The 22,058-nt window shown below is 34.6% G+C and overlaps 4 protein-coding genes across 9 annotated transcripts; 2 read left to right on the plus strand and 2 right to left on the minus strand.

Moving 5' to 3' along the window:
- Positions 1,362-2,373, minus strand: LOC18605816 (protein yippee-like At4g27740). 5 transcript variants are annotated; one of them, XM_007039067.2, is made up of 3 exons: positions 2,231-2,373; positions 2,004-2,119; positions 1,362-1,901 (listed from the first exon to the last, which is right to left on the minus strand). In XM_007039067.2, the coding sequence occupies exons 2-3, from the start codon at positions 2,091-2,093 to the stop codon at positions 1,677-1,679; spliced, it is 315 nt and encodes a 104-aa protein (XP_007039129.1). In that variant the 5' UTR covers positions 2,094-2,119; positions 2,231-2,373; the 3' UTR covers positions 1,362-1,676. The 5 variants fall into 5 exon arrangements, with proteins under 5 accessions (XP_007039129.1, XP_007039128.1, XP_007039127.1 ...); XM_007039066.2 differs by having other exon boundaries at positions 2,227-2,373; XM_007039065.2 differs by having other exon boundaries at positions 2,004-2,123; positions 2,227-2,373.
- On the plus strand, positions 4,157-8,625 carry LOC18605817 (RNA-binding protein 2). The gene is made up of 7 exons (XM_018117604.1): positions 4,157-4,532; positions 5,752-5,873; positions 5,959-6,196; positions 6,285-6,346; positions 6,423-6,504; positions 8,042-8,161; positions 8,281-8,625. Exons 1-6 carry the CDS (start codon positions 4,439-4,441, stop codon positions 8,143-8,145), a joined length of 702 nt encoding a protein of 233 aa, XP_017973093.1. The 5' UTR covers positions 4,157-4,438; the 3' UTR covers positions 8,146-8,161; positions 8,281-8,625.
- On the plus strand, positions 6,423-16,141 carry LOC18605818 (oligopeptide transporter 6). Its single transcript, XM_007039072.2, has 7 exons — positions 6,423-6,504; positions 12,729-13,278; positions 13,646-13,743; positions 13,836-14,405; positions 14,570-14,828; positions 14,924-15,106; positions 15,201-16,141. Exons 2-7 carry the CDS (start codon positions 12,805-12,807, stop codon positions 15,813-15,815), a joined length of 2,199 nt encoding a protein of 732 aa, XP_007039134.2. The 5' UTR covers positions 6,423-6,504; positions 12,729-12,804; the 3' UTR covers positions 15,816-16,141.
- On the minus strand, positions 15,939-21,459 carry LOC18605819 (U-box domain-containing protein 44). Of its 2 annotated transcripts, XM_018117603.1 has the most exons (6): positions 21,301-21,459; positions 19,522-20,986; positions 18,942-19,245; positions 17,963-18,453; positions 16,499-17,529; positions 15,939-16,222 (listed from the first exon to the last, which is right to left on the minus strand). In XM_018117603.1, the coding sequence occupies exons 2-5, from the start codon at positions 20,746-20,748 to the stop codon at positions 16,534-16,536; spliced, it is 3,018 nt and encodes a 1,005-aa protein (XP_017973092.1). In that variant the 5' UTR covers positions 20,749-20,986; positions 21,301-21,459; the 3' UTR covers positions 15,939-16,222; positions 16,499-16,533. The 2 variants fall into 2 exon arrangements, with proteins under 2 accessions (XP_017973092.1, XP_007039137.1); XM_007039075.2 differs by lacking the exon at positions 15,939-16,222 and having other exon boundaries at positions 16,327-17,529.

Consider the following 22,058-nt stretch of genomic DNA (forward strand, 5'->3'; position numbering starts at 1 on the left):
AATAATAGATAAATTAAATATTAATATTTTTATTTAATTTAAATATTATTATGATTAATTTTATTTATTTATTTTATTTTTAAATATTAATAATTGGTAATTATTTAAAATATTAATAATTGATGATTTAATTATTAATATTGTTTATATAATTCAAATGATATTATGTTTATTTATTTTTAATTTATTTTGTTTTAAATAGGAATAATTTATAATTTATTTTATTAATAATTTATAATTTAAATATTAATATTTTATTATAATTTAAATATTAATATTTTATTAAAAGTTGGAATCAAGTGAGAGAAAGAGGAGAGAGAAAAAATAATATTTTTATAAATGAAGTTGTGATTTTCAAACTTGTAAAGGATATTTTTATCTTTATTAATTTTTGAATTTATTTATCAATCATAGAATAGTTAATACCATGGGAGAGAGTGGTATTAGTTATTATTTGATTTTAAAAGTATTTAGATAATAGCCATTTCTATGAAATGGCTATTCCTTATATCATTTTTCAACCAAACCAAAGAATCAAAATTTCTTGAAAATAAGCCATTCTCCCAACCAAACATGCTATAAGTTCTGGGGTGCGATTCTGTTGCTCTGTTTGTACATAGGGGTTTTGCACAGATGTGAACCTGAAGCTATGCTCAAGGCCCCATCTGCTCTGTTTCTGGCACCCCCCATGCCAGTTCACTTAATGAAATTTCATCTTTTCAAAAAAAAAAAAGGATTTGAGATTTTTTTTCGTAGATTATTGCAATATTGCATTCTCTAATTTTATTAAAGATAATTATACATTTTTTCAATATAATATTTAAAGAAATTCTAGAATTATTTAAAAAAATAAACAAAAATTTATTGTTTTTATTATGTTAAATTAAAATTTTTTATTTTTATTTTAAATTAAATAAATTTTCTAATTAAGAATTGATTAATTATTTTTAATCAAGATGACATTTATCATGTTGACATTAGATGTTGATTTGTTATGATAAATAGTAATGTTTTATTATGATAAGTCAATAATTTGATTTAAAAAATTTGATTAATGATAATTAATTTATTGTTAATTATAAAAATTTATTTGACTAAATAAATGAGCTTAACTGAACATACTAAAAAATAATAATTTATTTAAATTTTTGTAGATAATTCAATAACTTTTTAAATTATTAAACTTTTTTTTATATATGAATTTATAATGTACTTAATTACTTTTCTTATTTACATCATTATCAGTATCAACAACGAAACATGACCAGGAAAAATATACAACCCAACTGCCGTATTAGGTGACACGTGATTCAAATCATCCTTTGGAATTGAACTCAATTTCGACTCAAGATGCACACAAATAAAACCAAAATTAATCCTGTTTTAATTAGATCCTGGAGCTTCCATCTATTTTCCAGTCATAGGAATGAAGATTATTACTAGAAATTTAGTAGAAAAGAGCCATAGCAATAGTACCAACAGCAAATCCCAAATTAACAAAAGGAAAGTAAAGCTTTTTTAACATAGCTTTTACTTTACCAGTGATGAAATTTAAATCCCATCTCATAAAACTGAAACATAGATTTCCAGTTTTCATGTATAAGGAATGGTTTCCAATCTGAGATCATCATGCTTATTTCCTTATTCTTTCCATAAAGGGGGATCACTGGTAAGATCTAGTGTTCTTCGACCATCTTAAGTTTTTCGAGAATAAACTTCCCTTCCTTGAACCTGTTTTTCAAGTCATAGGCTTGCACATATTTCCAGCCCAGTTCTTCACCACACTTGCTGCAATAGATATCAGCAGTGGTATAAAGACCAGTTATCAATTGCCTGTCCTGCTTTGGCCCCAGAACAATGTTCATTGCATGCAGAAACATATAAGCCTTCCCTGATTTTGCCTATCACAACCAAGTCAACGAAGGTGAAAGAAAAAATGATAAAAATTAGGCACTAATTCAGACCAAAAAAAGAAAAAAGAACTCAGGGCTATTAGTTCTAACTATATAATTTTTAGAAACAAGATCATCGCCGAGGGCAAGGGGATTTCGGCAGTTTCTGCAGCTGTAGAATGCTAGACCACCGGATTCCATTTCGTCCACTGAAGACCCTCGTAAAGCTAGCTAAGAACCAAGGGACAGATACAAGGCAACAATCCTGAAAGTTAACTTGCAAAGAATATAAAGTATGGTGCCAGAAGAAAATTAAGTAAATTAATCAACATACATACAAAGATGATCCTAGTTCTGCTTCTGAGGATAAGAGATAACAATCATGCTGGGTCTGGGGTTCTTAAATACAAGAAGGTTTGGCTAAATTTCAAGTTTTCAACGTTTGACTAGATGATATGTTATTGGAAAGGTAGAGATGAGTGGTTAGCTAGTCATCATCAACCTTCGATGCTAAGTTATTACCAGGGAAAATACTAAAGGATAAGGATAAAGAAAGATTCTTTTTTGATGACATTTAGGCCAATACGGTCCCGTTTGGCTCTAAGTCTATTGCAAAAGGCTTCCAAAAGGAGTAAGTAGCCCATGACAATGGAGCAAGTAGTCATTGGCCAAAGAGCAAAGAGCAGGTAGCTTGTTGCACTGTAAGACAATAAAACATTTCCTACCAATATTCCTTATTCGGAAAACCTCTGTCGGTAACATTATATTTTTACCTACAGGTTTTTTACTATAACAATTTCTTTTAATTTTGCAGATGTGAACAAATTCAACAAAAATTTTGAATAATAAAAAATTCCTGAAAATCTATTAACGACGACGTGAAATAAAATTAAATAATTGGACAATGAAAGAAAATTTATTAGTTCTTATGTCATTGGTAAAATTTTCTTTCTCATTTGATTGTTTGGTCTATCAATATTAATTTAACGCTCTCTCTGATTATTTCACCTACTTCTTTTACATAAGAAGATTGGCATTTATTTTTAAATTGAAATTTAGACATGATTATTCTATAATCAATTTAACTATTAATATATTTTTGTTGCATGTGAGCTAGTGAGGGGATGTGAAGATAATCGTGTTAATGATTCAGATGTTCTCCTTTGTTACTAAGAGAAAGGCTAATTTAGAAATTGAAGGAAGTAGTAGGAATATTATTTTGGTGTAATATTTATTTAAATAATTATTTATTATTTTATTATATTTAATCAAATTTTTATATTTTTTATTTTAGATTAAATAGATTATCATAATTAATTATTATTAATCAAAATATAATTTATTATTTATATTATATGGTGTTAACGTGATATATTAACATATTATAGTGGATAATAATGTGGTATGATGACACAATTACTTGGTATTTTTACTTTTTATGTCAAAACCGCATTAAAATCATGTGGTATAAAACCATGAGTGATATTTTAATTAATAACAATTAATCAACTGCTACTTTTATTTTTAAAGATTTACTTGATAAAAAAATAAAAATATAACAATTTGATTGAATATAATAAAAAAAAATTTATTAATTTTTTAAAATAGTTTAAGAATTTTTAAAGCATTATGTATGGAGAAATTGACATGTTGTGTCCATAGTTTCTTTTGTTGTTAAAAATTTTATTTTTGCTTTAATATTGAAATTTGAGTTTATATTTTCTCTTCTTAAATCACCAGAATCAAGATTTAATTCAAAGCAGTCACAAAATTTTATAAAATTCTGATATAATATTTAAATAAGTTCTGAAACTATTCAAAAAAATGAAAATAAATTTTTATTTTTTTATTATGTTCAATCAAGTTTTTGTATATTTATTTTAAATCAAATAAACTTTTATGATTAATAATTGATTAAAATTACTTGTTATTTTATATTTATATAGTACTAACATGATATTGATATAAATATTGAAAAATATCCTAAGGTCTTGTCATATCAAATTAGCATAATATATTATCATCATTAACCTACCACATAAGTGTTGCGTAATATATAATAATAAATAATATTTTAATTAAATTAATTATTAATTAATTAAAAACAAAATTTTTAATTTTATTAAAAGTAAATTTTTTTAAATAATTTAAAAATTTTTTAAACGTTTTGCCTAAAATTTTAATTGAACTAACCTTTAACTCCAATTTTGAACGCATTTGGAGTGATAAATAGTATACTTGTAGATCATTTAAAAGATTAAATAAAAGAAGGATTTGTGTTTGGGCGTTTTGGGGATTAAAAGACAGAGACAAGAAAAAGAGTGGAGGAATAGAGAGGGAAATGTACGAGCAGAAAACGAAACACAAGAAAGAGCAGACAAAAGAGGAGAGCGTTACTTCGCCGATTCGACACAGTTCCCCCTTTCTTCCCTAGAATCCTCTATTCCATCTCTATCTTCAAATTTCCTTCTTTCTTTTCACCTTCTTAATATTATCGAATTATCATTCCATCCCTTTCTTTTTATCTTAGCTAAAAAATAAGAGACATGGCCGATTCTTATTGGAGGTATAGCGACTCACGGCAGCCTCCGCCCTCCTCGATTCCTTCACTTGTTGGGAAACGCCCTCGTTCCGATTACGGTAAATTTATGCTTTTTTTTTTTTCAAATTCACTTTCTCATTTTTTAAGCTATATATTTCTGTTAATATCTGCTCAATTTAGGGTTTCATATTTTTCTCCATATCACAATTGTAGCCTCTGTTTGGTGAAAGAGAAATCCTTTGGTAAAGGAAAGGAAAATCATTTGGTGCTGACATGTGCTTGTTTTCTTCTAAGCTAAAAATTCCTTTTTTTTTTGTTCTTTCATCCTAGTTAGATTTTCAACTTTTAATGCATATCTGACTTTAAATTTCCTTAATTGAAGCTTGATTCGGAGTGTTAGTGTCAATGGTTCTTGTTTAGTTGATGTTTTTCAGGATGTTTGATTGCTTGCTTAAAATATCTAAAATTAGCTTAATTGGCTTGCTGTTTCATGATTGCATTTCCATTAAGTTCATTTTTGACTGGGAAGATTATGTTATGGGTTTAGAAGCTGGAGAGTCTTTTGGTTCTTAGTTAATTAAGCAGTGAGCAGAAAAGCTTAATTATTTGTATCTATTACGAGAACTGAGGAATTCCGGAATCTTTGGAAACGCACTAGCTGGTCAAAATGACTTTGATCGTGTATTGTGTTTCACTGGCTCATGTTTTGGCCAGTCTTGATTGCTTTTGGTCATTTCATTGTCAGTATTGTAGTAAAAGAACAAGCTTTGGAATTCATTAATTGTCTGGCTATCCGACTGTCTGATTGTCTGCATTGTCGTTTGTGATATTGAACGACAAACATGTGGTTTGGTTTAGTTAGGGATTTAAATGATATGCATATATAACCAGTTTCCTGTCTGAACTTATTAATCAATTTCTTTTATCCATTATGGGCCAAGGATCAGTATTTTCAATTGATCATGAAAGAAGAAAGATATTTGGTGATTATCTTGTCTAATTGACATGCTTCATAATTACGTCATCTCTGTTGGCAATTTTAGCAACCATATCACGACCTTTTCTGTTTATTGGAATCCTTTTAAGCAGATGCACTAGTTTATTTTATTCATGGCTGTCAAAAGTTCGAGGAGGTCAACACTCTGGGTTTGGTTACTGAGAAAGAGAACTTGCATTCACATATTCATAGCTTTATATGTAGCAGTTCAATGTTCCTCATGCCTTAATGCGCTTTTGCCTTTACAATCATTATGTTGTTCCTTCTCTACCCGTCTTTCTTGGTGGTTTGTTTGCTGAAGTGTGTGCTTAATCTTGTAGATGTCTCTGGTGGCCATGAGCTTTCCAGTTATTATTCTCGGGGTGATGATAGAGGTGCAGTTCGGGCAATAAGAGACAGTGACTCCATTGGAGCATCTTATGATCGTTACCTTCGCAGCACGGTATTAAACTAGTAGTTATTTTTAATTTGTTATGCTTAAGGTCAAAAATTTAGAGCTAAGTTAATGAATAAAAGCACCCTTCCAGCAAATGTCATCATATAGTGGGAGTCAGTCTGCTAGACCTATGAGCGGGGGAATGCCTGGCCGTTCTGTTGATGATCCCCGTATCATGGGTATAGGCGGTGTTGATCCAGGACAAACTGTAAAAGATAGGACCTTAGGATTTGGTGGTGGGAGGCCTGAAGCTCCCCTTCCTCCTGATGCATCCAGCACACTGTTTGTGGAGGGTTTGCCATCTGACTGTACACGCCGAGAAGTTTCTCGTATCCTTTCATTAGCTAGAATTTTCACTTTGGCATTATTTTTTTTCACCTTTCCCATTAAGTTTTATTCCTTCACCTTAGTTGACAGATATCTTCCGCCCGTTTGTTGGGTACAAGGAAGTGAGACTTGTAAGCAAGGAATCAAGACATGTAAGTTTATTTACTTATTTTTTGTTTTGACTGCAGACTAAATATTACGTATGTTGATAATTCTTGATTTTTGCAGCCTGGGGGAGATCCGCTGATACTTTGTTTTGTTGATTTTGTAAGCCCTGCTCATGCCGCCACTGCCATGGATGCTTTACAAGGTTAGCTTGAGAAGGGTTTTTCAGTCTTATGTATTTTTGCCTATCAAATGGTTATATTTTATGGTATTTGTTTGTTATGCCATAAAGGAAAGCACTCACACACCCAAGCACTCATGCATGCACTAGTGTAACATAGAAGAGGGGCAAGCAGGGTAATGTCACGTTTGGATGACCCAGAATTCAATAACTCCTTGTTTTATTCCCTTCTTTTTTTCTTTCTCTATTTTCTCTTGTCCACCTTTTTTTTCTTCCAAGTGGGGCTATAGACAATGATTCAATTCTTGCCAAGGGTGATCAGGCGTGAGAGTGAGGATAGGAATTGAGAAGATTGTAGCAAGATTTCTTTCCAAAGGAATGGCTGCTTGACCGCTTGAGGATTTAATTGTGTGGTTCAAGTTTAAAGTCAAGAAGTCATTGGGATGAATTATGCCTGTTCTGCCAACTCGTTTAACTTCTTGTTTCATTTGCATAGAATGTTACAAGCTTAGGAGAAGATTCAAATATAAAATGAACAACATATATGCTATGAACAGAAAAGAATTAAGCAAAAAATCTCAGCCATCATTATTCTGTAACAATCTTAGCTTTCCTTTTTTCTTTCATTCTTTATTTTGGGGGGGGTTTTGGAAATTCTGTCTCTGGACAAACTTTAAAGCTACAACCTAATTTGCATATATATATTTGAAACATTTTGAGCTTCTTAAGGTTATTTAATTCCAAAAATTTCATAAGTCATAACTCATCAGCATGTAAGTTCGATTGCCTGCAATTTCAAGGAAAAATTTCAAAACACACTTTATATCAGCAATTAAATAGGTGAAACAGGATAATCATTGCTTACATGTTCTACTCTGCAATGTGATCTTGGATGTTTTGGAGGGATCTTTAGTTCATTCCTCATTGATATTGAGTCTTCACTTTATCTGATACTCGCAAATACACTCCTAGAAATTTGCAAGCAAATAGAGTAGAGTTCCCTCCTGCTTTTGTTAGATCCTCCTAGAATCTGCGCCTTACATAGACTTTATGCTTCATCAGTCCAAAGCCTAACCAATCCTTAGACTAGCTGCCTCTTCACCAAACTAATCATCTTTCTTGTCAACTTTATTCTGTGGGGTCTTGCTAACAATGTGGTTAATATATTCTTTTGTTGTTGTCCTCTCCTCTCCTTTTCCCCATCTCCCTTTCTGTTTTAGACCTCCTCATAAATGTAAGAGGAAAAAGAACAGTTTGAGGCAGAATAGTTCCCAGTTTTGCCATATCTGTTTTAGGTAGAAAATAAAAGCCTGGTAGTTAGCCTTCCGTAAGCTGGCTGGTCATTTCTCCAGTCCTATTTCGATGTTGCTATTCATTGATACGAAATATGTGAGGGATCAAAGCACAGTAGTTAGGATTCTGAGAAAGTAAACCTTAGTCCGACAAAATTTGTTCTTGAGGTAATGGTTCACGTCTTATCGCATCTGAGTTGTGAAGCCCTGTTCGCTCGTTCAAAGTGCGGTAAGTTGTGCAGTATAAATAGTTAAGCTCGATTTTGCAGGTTATAAATTCGATGAGCATGACCGTGACTCGGTCAAATTAAGGTTGCAATTTGCTCGCTACCCTGGTGCAAGGTCAGGTGGCGGGCATCGTGGCAAGCGTTGAATTGTGCGATTCGCAGGTGATTGATGCTTACTTTATCCACTCGACCTTTTATTATTCATGGACGTTAGGTGTTGTTAGAAAATTCATTATAAACCAATTAATGACGCTTAATCATGGAACGACACTTCTCTGTAGGATTTGCTCGAATTTGGGAGGTTATGATAATGAGGGATGGTACGACAGCCTTGTGGTTTCGAGAATTACTCCCGTCTCTGAATGGTCGCTTTCATTAGGATGAACTTGAACTGTGTAGTTTCGATAATTCTGGGGCAACCGCTAGAGATTTGAGAGTGTTTCTTTTCTGCTAGAGAGCAGCGAACTGTATTTGATTTTTAAATTATTTAGAATGTCTTCATATGCGTTTCACTGAACACTTCTAAACTTATCTATGTTTGCGGTTAGGAGTCATCATTTGGAAATATTTGATTAACAATGGACGTGCGTTCAAATAGGTATCATTCATAGAGGTGCTGTTATTCATGTGTGCTCATTTTTCTTAAAATTCCTCTGCAGTTTTTTTCCCATCTCCCCTGCATGAAGTTTGAAAGAAAAAAGAATAATGAAAGAATAAAATAAAGAAAATAAAAAAGAACCCGTTCTATTCTGTTTCTGAAAGAAAAAGCCTCCTAACCCAGGGATTGCGATTTCCTATTTATATGTGGGAAGAGAGATGGGAAGCATTTGCTTTTGCAACCAACAAAACTGATTGTAGCCCCTTCCTGTAGGCTTTAGTTAGTTGCACAAGAAAAGATTTACTATAAATTTCAGCTTGGGCTTTGTCATTAAGTTCTTTTGCCATTTGTCAAGCTTGCTGGCATGGGTTGAGCAGTTATCATTGATGTGATAATTATTTCTTTAGGATTTTCCAGATGAAGCTGTTTAGATGTTTTGGATGAAATATTATTTTCTTCACTGTTGAAGATTCAGTTAAGTTTAAGGCTATTTGTTGTTACCAATGTACTTTTATAGCAACATATGTGGGTGCTAGGCCTGTGAGCAATCATGAAATACATTACCCTTCTTTTTAACCTGGTGCCCCCATGAAGCAAATATTCTTGTCTTTGATGGGGTTGGGTGGCATATGTGTGTTAGCCATGCTAACAAAGGAGGTGCATTGATGGTGATCAAATTCAGGTAGGATAACAATTCAAGTTCTCCTGTTGTTAGACCACCCACGGTTAATGTTGCTCTCTTAATTTCAGCTAGAGAGGTTTCACATGCAGTGAAGTAAACATGAGACTAGGTTTTTGGAGTGACAAAGATGGAATATCCTAGGCTGCAGGAGATTGTGTAGAGAGAGAGAGAGAGAGAGAGAGAGTAATTTTTAAAATTTAAAATTAGTTTTGGGTTCTCTGCAGGTGAAGTAGTGTACAATTTAATGCACTCACACTAACTGTCGGTCTCTTTTTGATTGTTTGTCGAGCTATCTCAGTTCTTCACAGAGTTAAATAGAGACAAAACAAAATTCCATGTTTACACCAAGCTTTCTAGCGTCAGCAATGTTGTGACCCGTGGTCTCTGCATTTAATAGTTTCTGGGTTTCACAAGTATTGCTGATATGATCTACTGAACTGAAATTGATGAGAATTCAGATTGATCATACAAATTTATTTCCTGACTCCTGAAAAATACTTCCAGGGGATGCCCTCTTTACATCTGGAATCACGCATGCCAAGATCATGGCTCTTGTTTGCCGACCTGAATTTTTTCTTGGAGGGTACCTTGTTAGTCGTGGACATTACTTAGGGATTTTTGGTGTTGACCCTGTTCAATGATTTTTTTTCCCTAAGATTTTCTGTCAAATCAAAGCAGTATCTACTTCAAGATATTGCAAAGTTTTGTCATCAATCTAGAAGGGCGAAGGTAGTAGCCAACAACTTAGACTGCAAACGTAAAACCGTATTATTATTAGTACATTGATTATTATAGTTCCTGTGAACCAATGACACCGTCTTTTTTCTTTCACGTTGCCTGCCGCCCAGAATTAATACCACAGGCTATAATTTTCTTTGCATGATTCCAGTTGCATTTGGATTATGTTTTTGTGTTTTTCAAAGACGTTTTGGAGGCCCTAAAGTCGTATTCTCATTAATTCGTAACCTGTGAATATAATAACAATAGCCTGCAACCTTCTAGTGTTCGATTAAGACACTTAAGTCAAAGATGTTATGCTGATTGGACTTGACAGATTATATGAATGGCTTAGATTTTTGTAAATTAATCATTGGAGAGACCAATAATTAAATGCATAAGGTACAATTTCAATTGTCATCTTGAGCTTAGATCTTAGCATGCATATAATATAATAATGAGCAAAAAACGAAAAAAAATGTTACTTTAATTTTTAATTTATGATGTTATTGATAAAGTTCATCAATATTATACATTTTGTTATTTTTAAATCTTTTTTGGTTTCAAGTCTCAAAGCTATAGCTATATATTTTTACTCCTTGCACATGTGTGTTATTGACATGTTTGATTGGTAAAATAGAATTGAATGGAATAGAGTAAGATTGAAATAGAATGAAAATGTTATTCTATAATTTGGTTGACAGAATAAAATAGAGTGAGAATTACTATTATCACTTATTACAATATTTGATTAGTACAAATAATTTTAAAATAATAAAAAAATAAAAATATTTTTATTATAATATATAATTATTTTGTTTTATTTTTTAAATATTAATAATTTGTAATTAATTTAAAATATTAATAATTGATCATTTAAATATTGATATTTATTTATAATTTAAATTTATTATGATTAAAATATTAATAATTTTTTAATTTAANTTTAATTAATTTTTAAAGTTAAAATACTATTTTATAACATAATTAAAATTTTAATTTATTTTTAAATATTAATAATTTAGAATTAATTTAATATATTAATAGTTGATCATTTAAATATTAAATATTAAATATTTTATTTATAATTTAAATATTATTATGATTAAAATATTGATAATTGTTTAATTAATTTTGTAATTTTAAAATATTATTTTTATAATATAAATTAAATTTTTATTATTATTTTAATTTTTAAATAACAATAATTGATAATTTATATATTAATACTTTATGTATAATTTAAATGTTATTATGATTAAAATATTGATATTTTCAATTTATTTTTAAATTTTAAATATTATTTTTTACAATATATAATTAAAAATTAGAGAAAAAGAGAAAGGCAGGGAATGAAGGGAGAATGGGAGGAGGGAGAAAAAAAAAATAATGTTTTTTATATAGGTAAGGTTGTAATTTTACAAACTTGTAAAGGGTATTAGTTTTTATCATTTTTTAAGACTATTTCTCGATTATGAAAATAGATAATATTTTGGGGGGGTTGATATTAATTAATTTTTTTTATTTTATTCCTTGGAACGTCTGACAACCAATCAAAAGAGGAAATGTTTCTTAGGAATAGAGGGGAATGGCCAACCAAACATGCCGTATGGGTATTGTTCTGGAGGGGTGACGTAGTGCTGATGGGAGGCTGATATACTGGGCGTATGGGTGAGAGGGAAACGTTGTCGTTTAGGCCATGATGACCCATGTGCAGCTGATGCATTGGGTTCTAGAGGAAGAAAATAAGGTGAGACAAAAATCTCAGACTTGCAATAATGGTGGACTTGAAACTGAAAAGTTTGAAAGTAGAGCTGTCAGCAACCAGCTGGAAAGTCGGTGTCCCTGGCGGCTATACACATTAATGGAGTGGCAGAAGCATTGGATCCAAAAGTTGTGAGTGGGAGAAGACAAGAATGGAGTTTTTGTTGGACGTCACTTGCGCTGACCCTCACCTCTATTTGCCTTCGTCCTAATCTTCTTGTTTGTACTTTTTTGTTTTGGACTCATGCACCAACCAGTCATTTGAAGGAATTCAGTAATATTATTGGTATTTATTTTTAAAATTAATTAGTAGTACTTAATAATTAGTAAATGTTTGCCCAACTAGAGTGAAGTGACCTAGCAGAGTATCAAACTATCAATCATATGGGACAAAGTAAATATTTTCCATGGATTGGATAAGATTCCCTTCGATTCTCATTTCTGATAATTTTAATCTCATCTTCTGTCCTTTGACATATGACAGTGTTCTCTTTTCAATCTTATCATGCCAGCCAACCATCCCGCAATCTCAACTTGCCGTAACCAAAAAACGTGACCTTGTACAGGGTACGACCAAAGGGGCAATGCCATGACGTCCCCATACACAAGGATATTCCGTCCAGAAAAGGATCCCTTCCGCAAAAAATAAAAGATTGAAAAAGCCAAACCGTGTGATTTGTGAAACAATTTATGTCGTTTTACATCACTGTGCCTAGTGACTGATTCCTCTTTAGATTCACGTTTTGTGGGTACTTTGACCGTTCAAAGATTGCCGTACGGAACTTCAGAATCTTTTTAAGATCCTGACTAACCGCTGTACACATTGTCTCACTGCTTTGAGATTCAAAAACTTTTGCTTTCTTGCTATTGCCGTCGTCAAGCTTTAATGAGTTACAACGGCCGCCAACTCTGCTTTGCTATTTATTTCTTTCTGTGCTTTTAACACTTTCATGTTTCTTCTTTGATAGCTGGGTTGTTGCTCTTGTGTGTTCTTGCTTCTTGTATTGCATCTAGCAGCAAGAGTGACACTTTTGTCATCTGAGAATGGGGGAGACCTCTGAGATCCAGGCAATGGAGTTGGAGGTGGTTGAAGAATGCCCTGTTAAACAAGTTGAATTAACAGTGCCTAAAACTGATGATCCAACCTTACCTGCTGTCACATTCAGGATGTGGGTTCTGGGCCTTGGTGCATGTGTTATACTGTCATTTGTCAACCAGTTCTTTTGGTACAGAAAGATGCCGTTGAATATTACCTCAATTTCTGCCATGATTGCTGTCGTACCCCTTGGCCATCTGATGGCCAGAACGCTGCCTCATCGCAGGTTCTTGAGTAATACCAGATGGGAGTTCACAATGAACCCTGGACCATTCAATATGAAGGAACATGTTTTGATAACTATTTTTGCCAACTCTGGCGCTGGAACTGTTTACGCCACTCATATTTTGAGTGCAGTTAAGCTCTACTATAAGAGGAAGCTCACATTTCTCCCAGCCCTCCTTGTTATGATTACAACTCAGGTTTTTCTTCGTTTCTTCTTAATCACAGGCTTTATCTTATTGACTTCTGCTCAGAAGTCAGCAAATTTAATCATATTATTTTCGACAGATAATGAATTCAATGTGCACCTGTATATATTTTATCCCGGATTTTTTTGGGTGAATTTTTTTAATGAAAATCATGTATGAAAACAATTAGCATATATTCTAGAATCTGAGGAATCGTTTGACAGAAATTGTAATTAATTCAAATGCATGTTTCATATACGTAAACTTTTTGCATTTGAAATGGTTTTTTTTTTTTTTTTATGAAATGGGTTGTTCGGCAAATACTTATGACTTATGTGGCATCTAACATGATGAAGTTGCTCTTCTTGTTTGCTTATAGGTTTTGGGGTTTGGTTGGGCAGGGATTTTTCGGAAATATCTGGTTGAGCCAGGGGAAATGTGGTGGCCAAGTAACCTGGTCATGGTCTCCTTGTTCAGGTATTCATTTTCATGCAATATGCATCCATCAGCGACTGACTACTATGTAACTTATATATCTGTTCTTATTGAAACAACCACTATAATTGCAGGGCTCTACACGAGAAAGAAAAAAGAGCAAAAGGTGGAACTACTCTTAACCAATTCTTTCTGCTAGTCTTGATCAGCAGCTTTGCATACTATGTCCTTCCTGGCTATCTATTCAGTACATTGACATCTTTCTCTTGGGTTTGCTGGTTGGCTCCCAAGTCCATTTTGGTCCAACAACTGGGCTCAGGCTTGCATGGCCTTGGAATTGGTTCCTTTGGCATTGATTGGGCTACAATTTCCTCATACCTAGGGAGTCCACTTGCTAGTCCATGGTTTGCCACTGCCAATATTGCTGTTGGTTTCTTCCTTGTGATGTATGTCATGACACCCCTCACATATTGGTTTGATGTCTACAAAGCAAAAAACTTCCCCATTTATTCTAGTGAACTTTTCAAGTCAAATGGTGAATCATATGACATTTTGAGTATTGTTAATCCCATGTTTCATCTAGACAAGAAGGTTTATGCGCAGAATGGGCGAGTACATCTCAGCACTTTCTTTGCTATGACTTATGGCCTTGGTTTTGCTACACTAACTGCTACGATTTTTCATGTCCTACTATTTGATGGAAGGTAGGCCTTCCTGACACAGTAATATGATATTGAAATTTTTTGTGGCCAGAAGCCTTGAAGAAAAAACTGCCTGTGAAAAGATAAACTTGAAATGGCACAAAAAAGTAATGCTTGTTATAAATATTATGTATCATAATTTTCTCGCTTTCCCCTGCTACATGCAGAGAACTATGGAGACAAACCAAAAGTGCTTTTAAAGGTGATAAGAAGATGGATATTCACACAAAGCTTATGCGGAAGTACAAACTTGTTCCTACATGGTGGTTTGTTGTCATCCTTTTGTCGAATATTGCTCTTATATTATTCGCTTGTAAGCACTATAATGAGTCACTTCAATTGCCTTGGTGGGGTGTATTGCTAGCTTGTGCCATTGCTTTTTTCTTCACCCTCCCAATTGGTATTATTGCTGCTACCACAAATCAGGTAAAAGAAAGTGTTCAATGTTCACTTGTTTATTGGATTAGAGTGTAAAGCTATGGTCCCTAAAATTGATTCTTCTGTGTTTTTTGCATCTCTAGGCACCGGGTTTGAACATTATTACTGAATATGTGATTGGATATATGTACCCAGAGCACCCTGTTGCTAATATGTGCTTCAAGGTGTATGGTTACATCAGCATGACTCAAGCTCTAACCTTTATTTCAGACTTCAAGCTTGGCCATTACATGAAGATTCCACCTCGATCGATGTTCATGGCACAGGTAAGTTCTCTGTTTGCAATCTCAAAATCATGGCACTCTTCAAAGGCACTAGTGTAGCTCTATAATGTTTAGACCTACCAATTTGGCATTGCAGGTGGTGGGAACACTTGTGGCAGTTGTCGTGTACACCATAACTGCATGGTGGCTTATGGAAGAGATTCCCCATCTATGTGATACCTCCTTGTTGCCACCTGACAGTCCATGGACTTGTCCGATGGATCGTGTGTTCTTTGATGCCTCAGTTATATGGGGGCTTGTTGGACCCCGTAGAATATTTGGAGTGGAAGGTGAATATGGTAATGTCAATTGGTTCTTTCTTGCGGGAGCTGTAGCTCCTGTCCTAGTATGGCTGGCACACAAGACATTTCCGAATAGGGAATGGATTCGTCTTATCCACATGCCTGTCCTTATAGGTGCAACATCTATGATGCCTCCAGCTAGTGCAGTAAACTTCTCAAGTTGGCTTATTGTTGGCTTCCTTTCTGGATTTGTTGTTTTCAAATACCGACCCCAATGGTGGAAGCGCTACAATTATGTCCTCTCGGGTGGTCTTGATGCTGGAACTGCCTTTATGACGGTGTTGTTGTTTATTACACTTCAATCAAAGGATATCGATCTCCAATGGTGGGGAAATAAAGGAGAAGGGTGTCCTCTAGCTGCCTGTCCAACTGCAAAAGGGGTTATGGCTGACGGCTGCCCTGTTGCCTAATATCCGTTTTAGAACTGATCTGTCTACCTCTTTATTTATCTCTGTAAATGGTTGCATTTCCACATTTTGCTTCTGGGATTCTTTTGATAGTTACCTTTGTTTAAAGTATAATTTACTTAGGTAAAAGAAAAACAATTATGTCCTTAGCTTTGTGAACAAACCAATGGCTTTATTTACAAAGTCTGGAGAGTGGAGACTTATATTCTATGTCAGCAGCTAAAATATTCAACCCATTTGACAATCCTGTTTCACCCGACCGTCAAAACGGTGTATCTGATTCCTGCTACTGTTTTACAGCTTAGACTATTGATGAACAGTTTTGGTCCCTTTGGAGGCTTGTCTGGTTTTGAAAAAATTTATTCTTCCTTTCCTTCTTTACATCTTGTTTGCTTTTATCCTGCTTTTGGCTGAAACAAAATAAAGAGAATGACAAACTATTCTCGAAAATAAGCCCTTATGGCTTTGCCCAAGGATGGAGATAGAATAGTAAATACAACAACCATTCGGAGACTTAAGGAAGAAAAGAACTTTTCTGTTAATTACCCTGAATATATTTGGTGAAAAAAAGGTTTACACTGAATAAACTGATGAATGTTCTCCTTCAGGAAAGAATTTTAAATCAATTATGAACCAACAAACTCTAACCAATCATTTCAGACCAAGCAAGCGAGCAAGCAGAGTACCTGAGTAAGGGAACCTTGGATGAATTATTTCTGGTTTAGAAATATGAAGACTGTTCACCTAGAACATTCAATTGAGCCAGTACTTTAGCGGCCAGGGATTTCATTCCGCCAGTGCCTCTTTGAGTAATGTCAACTAATGGCATTTGGGCCAAAGTTGCATATGCCTGCTTCATCTCAGCCAGCCGAAACATCCGTTCTAAAGCCCGAAGTGTCTTCTCCTGCAATATGGTCGAAGTCGAACTCAGTAATTTTATAATTGGAGGTATGGCATTGGCTTTGACCAGCACTTTGCAACCATTTTGCAGTCTTTCATCATCAATCAAAGTCAAGAGTGCATCTAAAGAAGCTTCACAGGCTCCAAGATCTCCCTCCCCAAGAATCCTAACAAGGGGCTCTACAGCGTTAGCCTCTAAAATGCAGAAGGAAGATTCCACGCTACATATTCCCTGGTGTACCGGGCAACCTGTTTCTGTTGCAGCAAAGCAGCAAAGAAAAGCTTTTGTCTTCTTTACTGGATGGCTCAAGGAAGTGGAACTTTCTGAAAACTGTTTAAGCGAAATAGCTGCATTTTGTTTTGTCAAAGAAGTACCAGAAACTAGTAACTGTACCAACACTGGAATAATGCCAGTTTCAGCTACTTTTTTCTGCCATTCCTTATTTGTTGAAAGGGTGAAACGACAAAGTGCTCTAACAGCATTCTCTATTTCCTGCTTCTTATGCGAGGCATTTCGATATCTATCAGTCATAGAAACGAATATTATATCCAGTGCCCCAGAATCTAGAAGCCACTGAGTCATCTCTATGTCCTTCGGAAGATTGGAGACAATTCCCATTGCAGCAGCAGTCTCTTCTTCATCACTTGAAGTTTTAATGATCCTGAGTAATGTATCAATACATCTCTGACCAACATGCTCCTGAAAACTAGTATCATCACCATCTACTGTCAAGCAACAGAATAGCTTCACTGCACTTGCTCTCACCAAATGGTTGTTTACCTCACATAATTGAACCAATACTTGGACAGCAGAGAGCTGTTAATCAAACAAACATTAGAGTAACATCAAATGTTAGTAATTCTTAGTGACTGCCTCAAAAATATCTTTTCAATTGCATAAACAAAGGAGGAAATTCCTGATTTCTAAGGGGGGAAAACAACAGAAGAGGAGTTTAAGTACCTGATTTCTTAGGGGGGAAAAAACAGAAGAGGAGTCAGAATAAATGGCATTGCATAAATGACAGCCACCACTTACCTCCAACATGGAGGTCACAGAGTCCAAATCCTCCCCCAAGATTCTATGAAGGGGAGAGTGTTTGATACAATCTTAAAAGTCTCTAAATGGCTAAGCACATGTATCCAAGTCCTAAGAACGGTTTCCTACTTTCCTTATGCAAACTAGTTAACCATGTGTACTGCAGATAGGATATTCCATGTCAGGTATTGAAATTGCTCAGAAGCAAGCATACCTGTCTCAACTTTGCTCTGATGTCCAGACCTGAAGAAGATTGGCACATTTCACAAAAAGCTTGGAGAATGTTTCTTTGAATGTCAGGTCCCGTCAAGGAAATCAGAGAAAATAGTTTGAAGATATCTTCATCAGATTTCACCAATGAGATTTGCTCACGATCAGCTTCTTCGGTGTTAGTTGACTTAGCAAGGTGCATAATTACAGCTGCTACCTGTTCACGCAAACTTGGGGAAGACAAGCTATGACGATAGAGAATTTCAAATAATGTTTCAAGTGCACCTTCTTTAATCATCTGAAGGCCATTTTGGGGCAAGTTTAACAGGTTCTGAAGGGCTCTAACTGCCACTGTTTTTACCTGTAGATTATCATGAGAGAGTAACTGAAGAAGAGGTCCTAGTGCCCCATCTTTAAATAGGGACAATTTATGATGATCAGTCAACTCAATTTCTGACAATGTCTTAGCCATGAGCAATCTAACATTATCTGGTCCTGCATCAACAGCGTGCTTCTTACTGATTATGACTTACAAATTCATGACAGTGTTACAAGTGAGAGAAAAGAAAAACATAATGCATCAAGTTCTAATTTGAAAGGGGTATATGTAACAGCATTTTATACCCATTAAAAAGTAACAAATCAACAATTTAATACTATCTATCTTAACAAGAGTTTCCCCTCTTTCTTTCTTTCTTTTTCCCAATGTTTTGACTTGAAAAGTTTTAATGAATTAAAGTTTATATTGCCCTTCAAATGCAATGTCGTATCTGGAAATTTAAATTATACTAATTTAGATTCATTAATTTGGTAAACTTCTTATCAGAGGGAAATTTGTAGGGGAAAAAACAAAGAAATATTAGACATGAAACTGTGCTATCAACCTTGACCGGTATAGTGCCAGAACTTTCCAAGCACTTTCACATGGTCAATTTCTTATCCACCAATTATAGTGAGATGAGAGACCACCATAGAAAACTTACCTGAAGAAAGAAGCTGCAACAAAGGTTTGAAATAGTTAGCCTTCGCCATCTCTATAATATTCTGATCAAGGAATGAAAGATTATCCAAAAGCTCTCTTGAGTCTCCAGAAGCTTGAGCATCATCACTGTTTAGCATAGTAACTACAAGAAATATACAGCCCTGAATGGTTCCAATGGCATCTCGCCCTGCACTGCTTCTTGATAGTTGCAATAACAACTGTAATGCTAACTTGCTTTCCTTGATTTGGCGGGCAAGTGACCGGACAATGGATTCAAGTGCACGATCTACATTTGCAATTCTTTCCTGGAAAGTTAACAAGACCAGTTTGAGAAAAAAAAAATTAGAGTATTCTACATTAAATTGCTAGTCTTTGCAACTGAGAAAAGCAGCCCTTATATTATCAAAAGGTCCAAATTGGGGGTCAGTTTCATCAGGAAAGACAATATGCAAGAAGATGTGCCATAAACTTCAGAAACTGGAACATTCTAAACCTTAAACAATTTTGTGTAGTTTATTCCCAAATGAATTGATTACAGTTATTAGCCTTGTCCATATGAAAGAATGTAAACTAAGAAGTACCTTATTATCATGACTATCTTTTGCAAGAATGCAGAGAATGGCTAGAGCTTGTGTTCTTATTTCACGATTTTTTGCACTAAGAAGTCCTATGAGAATTGGTTTATAATCCTCAAATGTCACCCATACTCTGTGCAGCTCCCGTTCTGTGCATAGATCCTGCAGCTCGCAAAGAGATTGAAGCACTTCTTGCTCTTCATTTGACTGAAGTTTAGGTTTGATGGAAACAATAGTGATCATCTTGTTCCTATCTTTCCATTCTTCAATTGATTGTCGAAGAGTTTTGTTAGGCTGTAAAACCAAACTGTCCAAGTGAATTGAGGTTGATGGACAGTGCTTGTTTCCATCTGCAAACCACCTCTCGATGGCACTTCTCTCAAATGTCCGACCAGAGGAAATCTCCACAGGGTCAACCATGACATCCATAGTGATAGGGCAATAAAACGACTGGAGAGGCTCCAAAGGTTGCCTACCAAGAGAATTTCGCTCATCAAGGTACCTCTGTGCTTTCTCCTCATAGGATGTTGTAGCATCAGCCTTTTCAAGCAACATAACAATCTGTTCCATTCTTCTAGCTTCAGTTGCATCTACTCCCAGTTTTAAATCTTCTATTTCACTCTTTAGCTCTTCAAACTCCTTCTTTAGGGCCAATTGCTCATCAGGAACCCCAGCTGCCTCAGCAATAGAAAGAAGCAAATAGTTTGCATAACATCTGTCAACATACCTCTCCTTTACTCCAGACTCAATCTTCTCCAAAATTTCGTCCTCCACTATTCCTGGACTATATTCAGCCTCCAGCATATCCTTGCATAACCTGTTATGTCTGATTCTCAATGGACCATCAATAGAGGCCAAGGGGATGAGACTTAGTGCTTGACAAATCTCCTTTGTGCTGTTCTCTAACTGCTTCAAGATTTTCCTGCAGCTAATGAAGAGATAAACCTTGTTTCTAGTTCCACACTCAAGAGCTAGCTGTTTCACAGCTTTAACCTCCAGGTTCAGAATAGCCAAAGCTTTTCGTAAGCTCTCTAAGTCATCTACATATGACTTGGAAAACTCTTTTAAGATAAATGTGATCTTCTCCAAGTAATTTGAGAATTTCTCAAAATTCTCCATCTGAGTAAGTACACCCTTGGCTGCATGAATGCAATCAAATATGGCAACTATGGTCTGAGAGAACAACTCAGGTAGTGAAACCAGTGGTGTACTTGTAATTATGCCTTTTTCCATCTTTGAATATTAAAATAAGGAAAAAAAAGAAGCTAGAAACATAAAATATAGAAGAAGATCCTCAATTCTGTTGATGTTTGATCCATATTTGAGGCCAAAAAATGGTAAAAGTCAGGTCATATGCCATTGCCAAGACCAACCACTGCAATTCAATTTTAGACAAAGCTGCTGCCTTTAATTCAATTTCTGATGGAAAAAGATAGATTGGGTGGAATTGGCCTTAATAATATCAATCAGTCTGTAGAGAATTCAAACAGGAGAAACAAAACCAACTATTAATATGGATGAAAGTTTTAAAAGACAATAAAAACATCGACATTCAAGCAGCATCTTATAGGATGCTCAGGCTTAATCCATTTGAAGCAGTTATTGCCATTAATTAGCAAAAAATAAAAATTAAATAAAAACAATTCATTTTCTTTTCTATTTAATAGTTTTTTTAACAAAACTACAACAACCAAGACAACCCTTTCTCAAGTCATTAAGATCAATTACTCGACATGTTAGCACTTAGCAGTTAGCAGAGAAACAGAGAAAGTAGCAGCAGCATACCTGGATATTAGTCAACGAATCTCTTGTGTTTGATCATACTTTTTTTTTTTTTTTGCCGAGAAATCACCGGAATTTTCCGGGAAAATAACCAGCGAGAAAAAATGTGGCTCTGGAGAGCTTCTCTTCAGGAACAAAGTCTTTCTTTTGTAATTTGTTCCACCTTTAAATATTTATTTATTTGTCCCCCTTCAAGTCTCAGTCTCGGACCAGTGTTTCCTTCGTCGTTTAAAATCGAGACTGATGACCAAGTCAATGATGTTACGCTATTCCGTAATCTGCCGCGATACGGTCAAAGACAGTATTCAGTATAAGAGCTACAGGATGTTGCCACGTCATGTTATACGGAAAATAATTCCATCTGAACGGACGCTTGGCGCAGTAAGAAACGGGGCGGTATAGTGGACCAATGCGGGGGTTTGAACTCGCAGTCGAAAAGACGTTAAGGTGGAAATGGCGCCAACGCAACGGTAAATTTCATTATAGGCCTAATTTTCTTACTTAGTTCCTACTAATCAAACCAGTATCCATCATTATGAAATATCAATTATTACGTTAATTTTATCTTATCAAAAGTATCCCGTCAATAACCTTATATGAGTGGCATTTTGTCTGTCTATTGTTTTCTCTAGTGACAACTTTAATTATACTTCTCACATGTACCTTCCTTCAATTTATAGTATAATTGTAAATTGATTTCCGTGATTGACAATAAAAAGAGCAAATATTTAGGAATAAATAAAGCTAAAAGAATAATTACT

Source organism: Theobroma cacao, chromosome 3 (genome assembly GCF_000208745.1).
Source record: "Theobroma cacao cultivar B97-61/B2 chromosome 3, Criollo_cocoa_genome_V2, whole genome shotgun sequence".
Lineage (NCBI taxonomy): Eukaryota > Viridiplantae > Streptophyta > Magnoliopsida > Malvales > Malvaceae > Theobroma > Theobroma cacao.

What these genes read in the sequence shown, in the direction of transcription:
- LOC18605816 (XM_007039067.2), bottom strand. Translation starts at nt 2,093, where the DNA reads ATGGAATCCGGTGGTCTAGCATTCTACAGCTGCAGAAACTGCCGAAAT. An exon ending in TTGTTTCTAAAAATTATATA is followed by an intron (nt 1,902 to 2,003) that starts GTTAGAACTAAT and finishes TGGTTGTGATAG; the next exon opens with GCAAAATCAGGGAAGGCTTA.
- LOC18605817 (XM_018117604.1), top strand. Translation starts at nt 4,439, where the DNA reads ATGGCCGATTCTTATTGGAGGTATAGCGACTCACGGCAGCCTCCGCCC. An exon ending in ACGCCCTCGTTCCGATTACG is followed by an intron (nt 4,533 to 5,751) that starts GTAAATTTATGC and finishes TTAATCTTGTAG; the next exon opens with ATGTCTCTGGTGGCCATGAG. An exon ending in TAAGCAAGGAATCAAGACAT is followed by an intron (nt 6,347 to 6,422) that starts GTAAGTTTATTT and finishes TGATTTTTGCAG; the next exon opens with CCTGGGGGAGATCCGCTGAT.
- LOC18605818 (XM_007039072.2), top strand. Translation starts at nt 12,805, where the DNA reads ATGGGGGAGACCTCTGAGATCCAGGCAATGGAGTTGGAGGTGGTTGAA. An exon ending in TTGTTATGATTACAACTCAG is followed by an intron (nt 13,279 to 13,645) that starts GTTTTTCTTCGT and finishes GTTTGCTTATAG; the next exon opens with GTTTTGGGGTTTGGTTGGGC. An exon ending in TTGCTGCTACCACAAATCAG is followed by an intron (nt 14,829 to 14,923) that starts GTAAAAGAAAGT and finishes TTGCATCTCTAG; the next exon opens with GCACCGGGTTTGAACATTAT.
- LOC18605819 (XM_018117603.1), bottom strand. Translation starts at nt 20,748, where the DNA reads ATGGAAAAAGGCATAATTACAAGTACACCACTGGTTTCACTACCTGAG. An exon ending in GTTGCAGCTTCTTTCTTCAG is followed by an intron (nt 18,454 to 18,941) that starts GTAAGTTTTCTA and finishes CTGTTGATGCAG; the next exon opens with GACCAGATAATGTTAGATTG. An exon ending in TCAGAGCAAAGTTGAGACAG is followed by an intron (nt 17,530 to 17,962) that starts GTATGCTTGCTT and finishes TTTGATTAACAG; the next exon opens with CTCTCTGCTGTCCAAGTATT.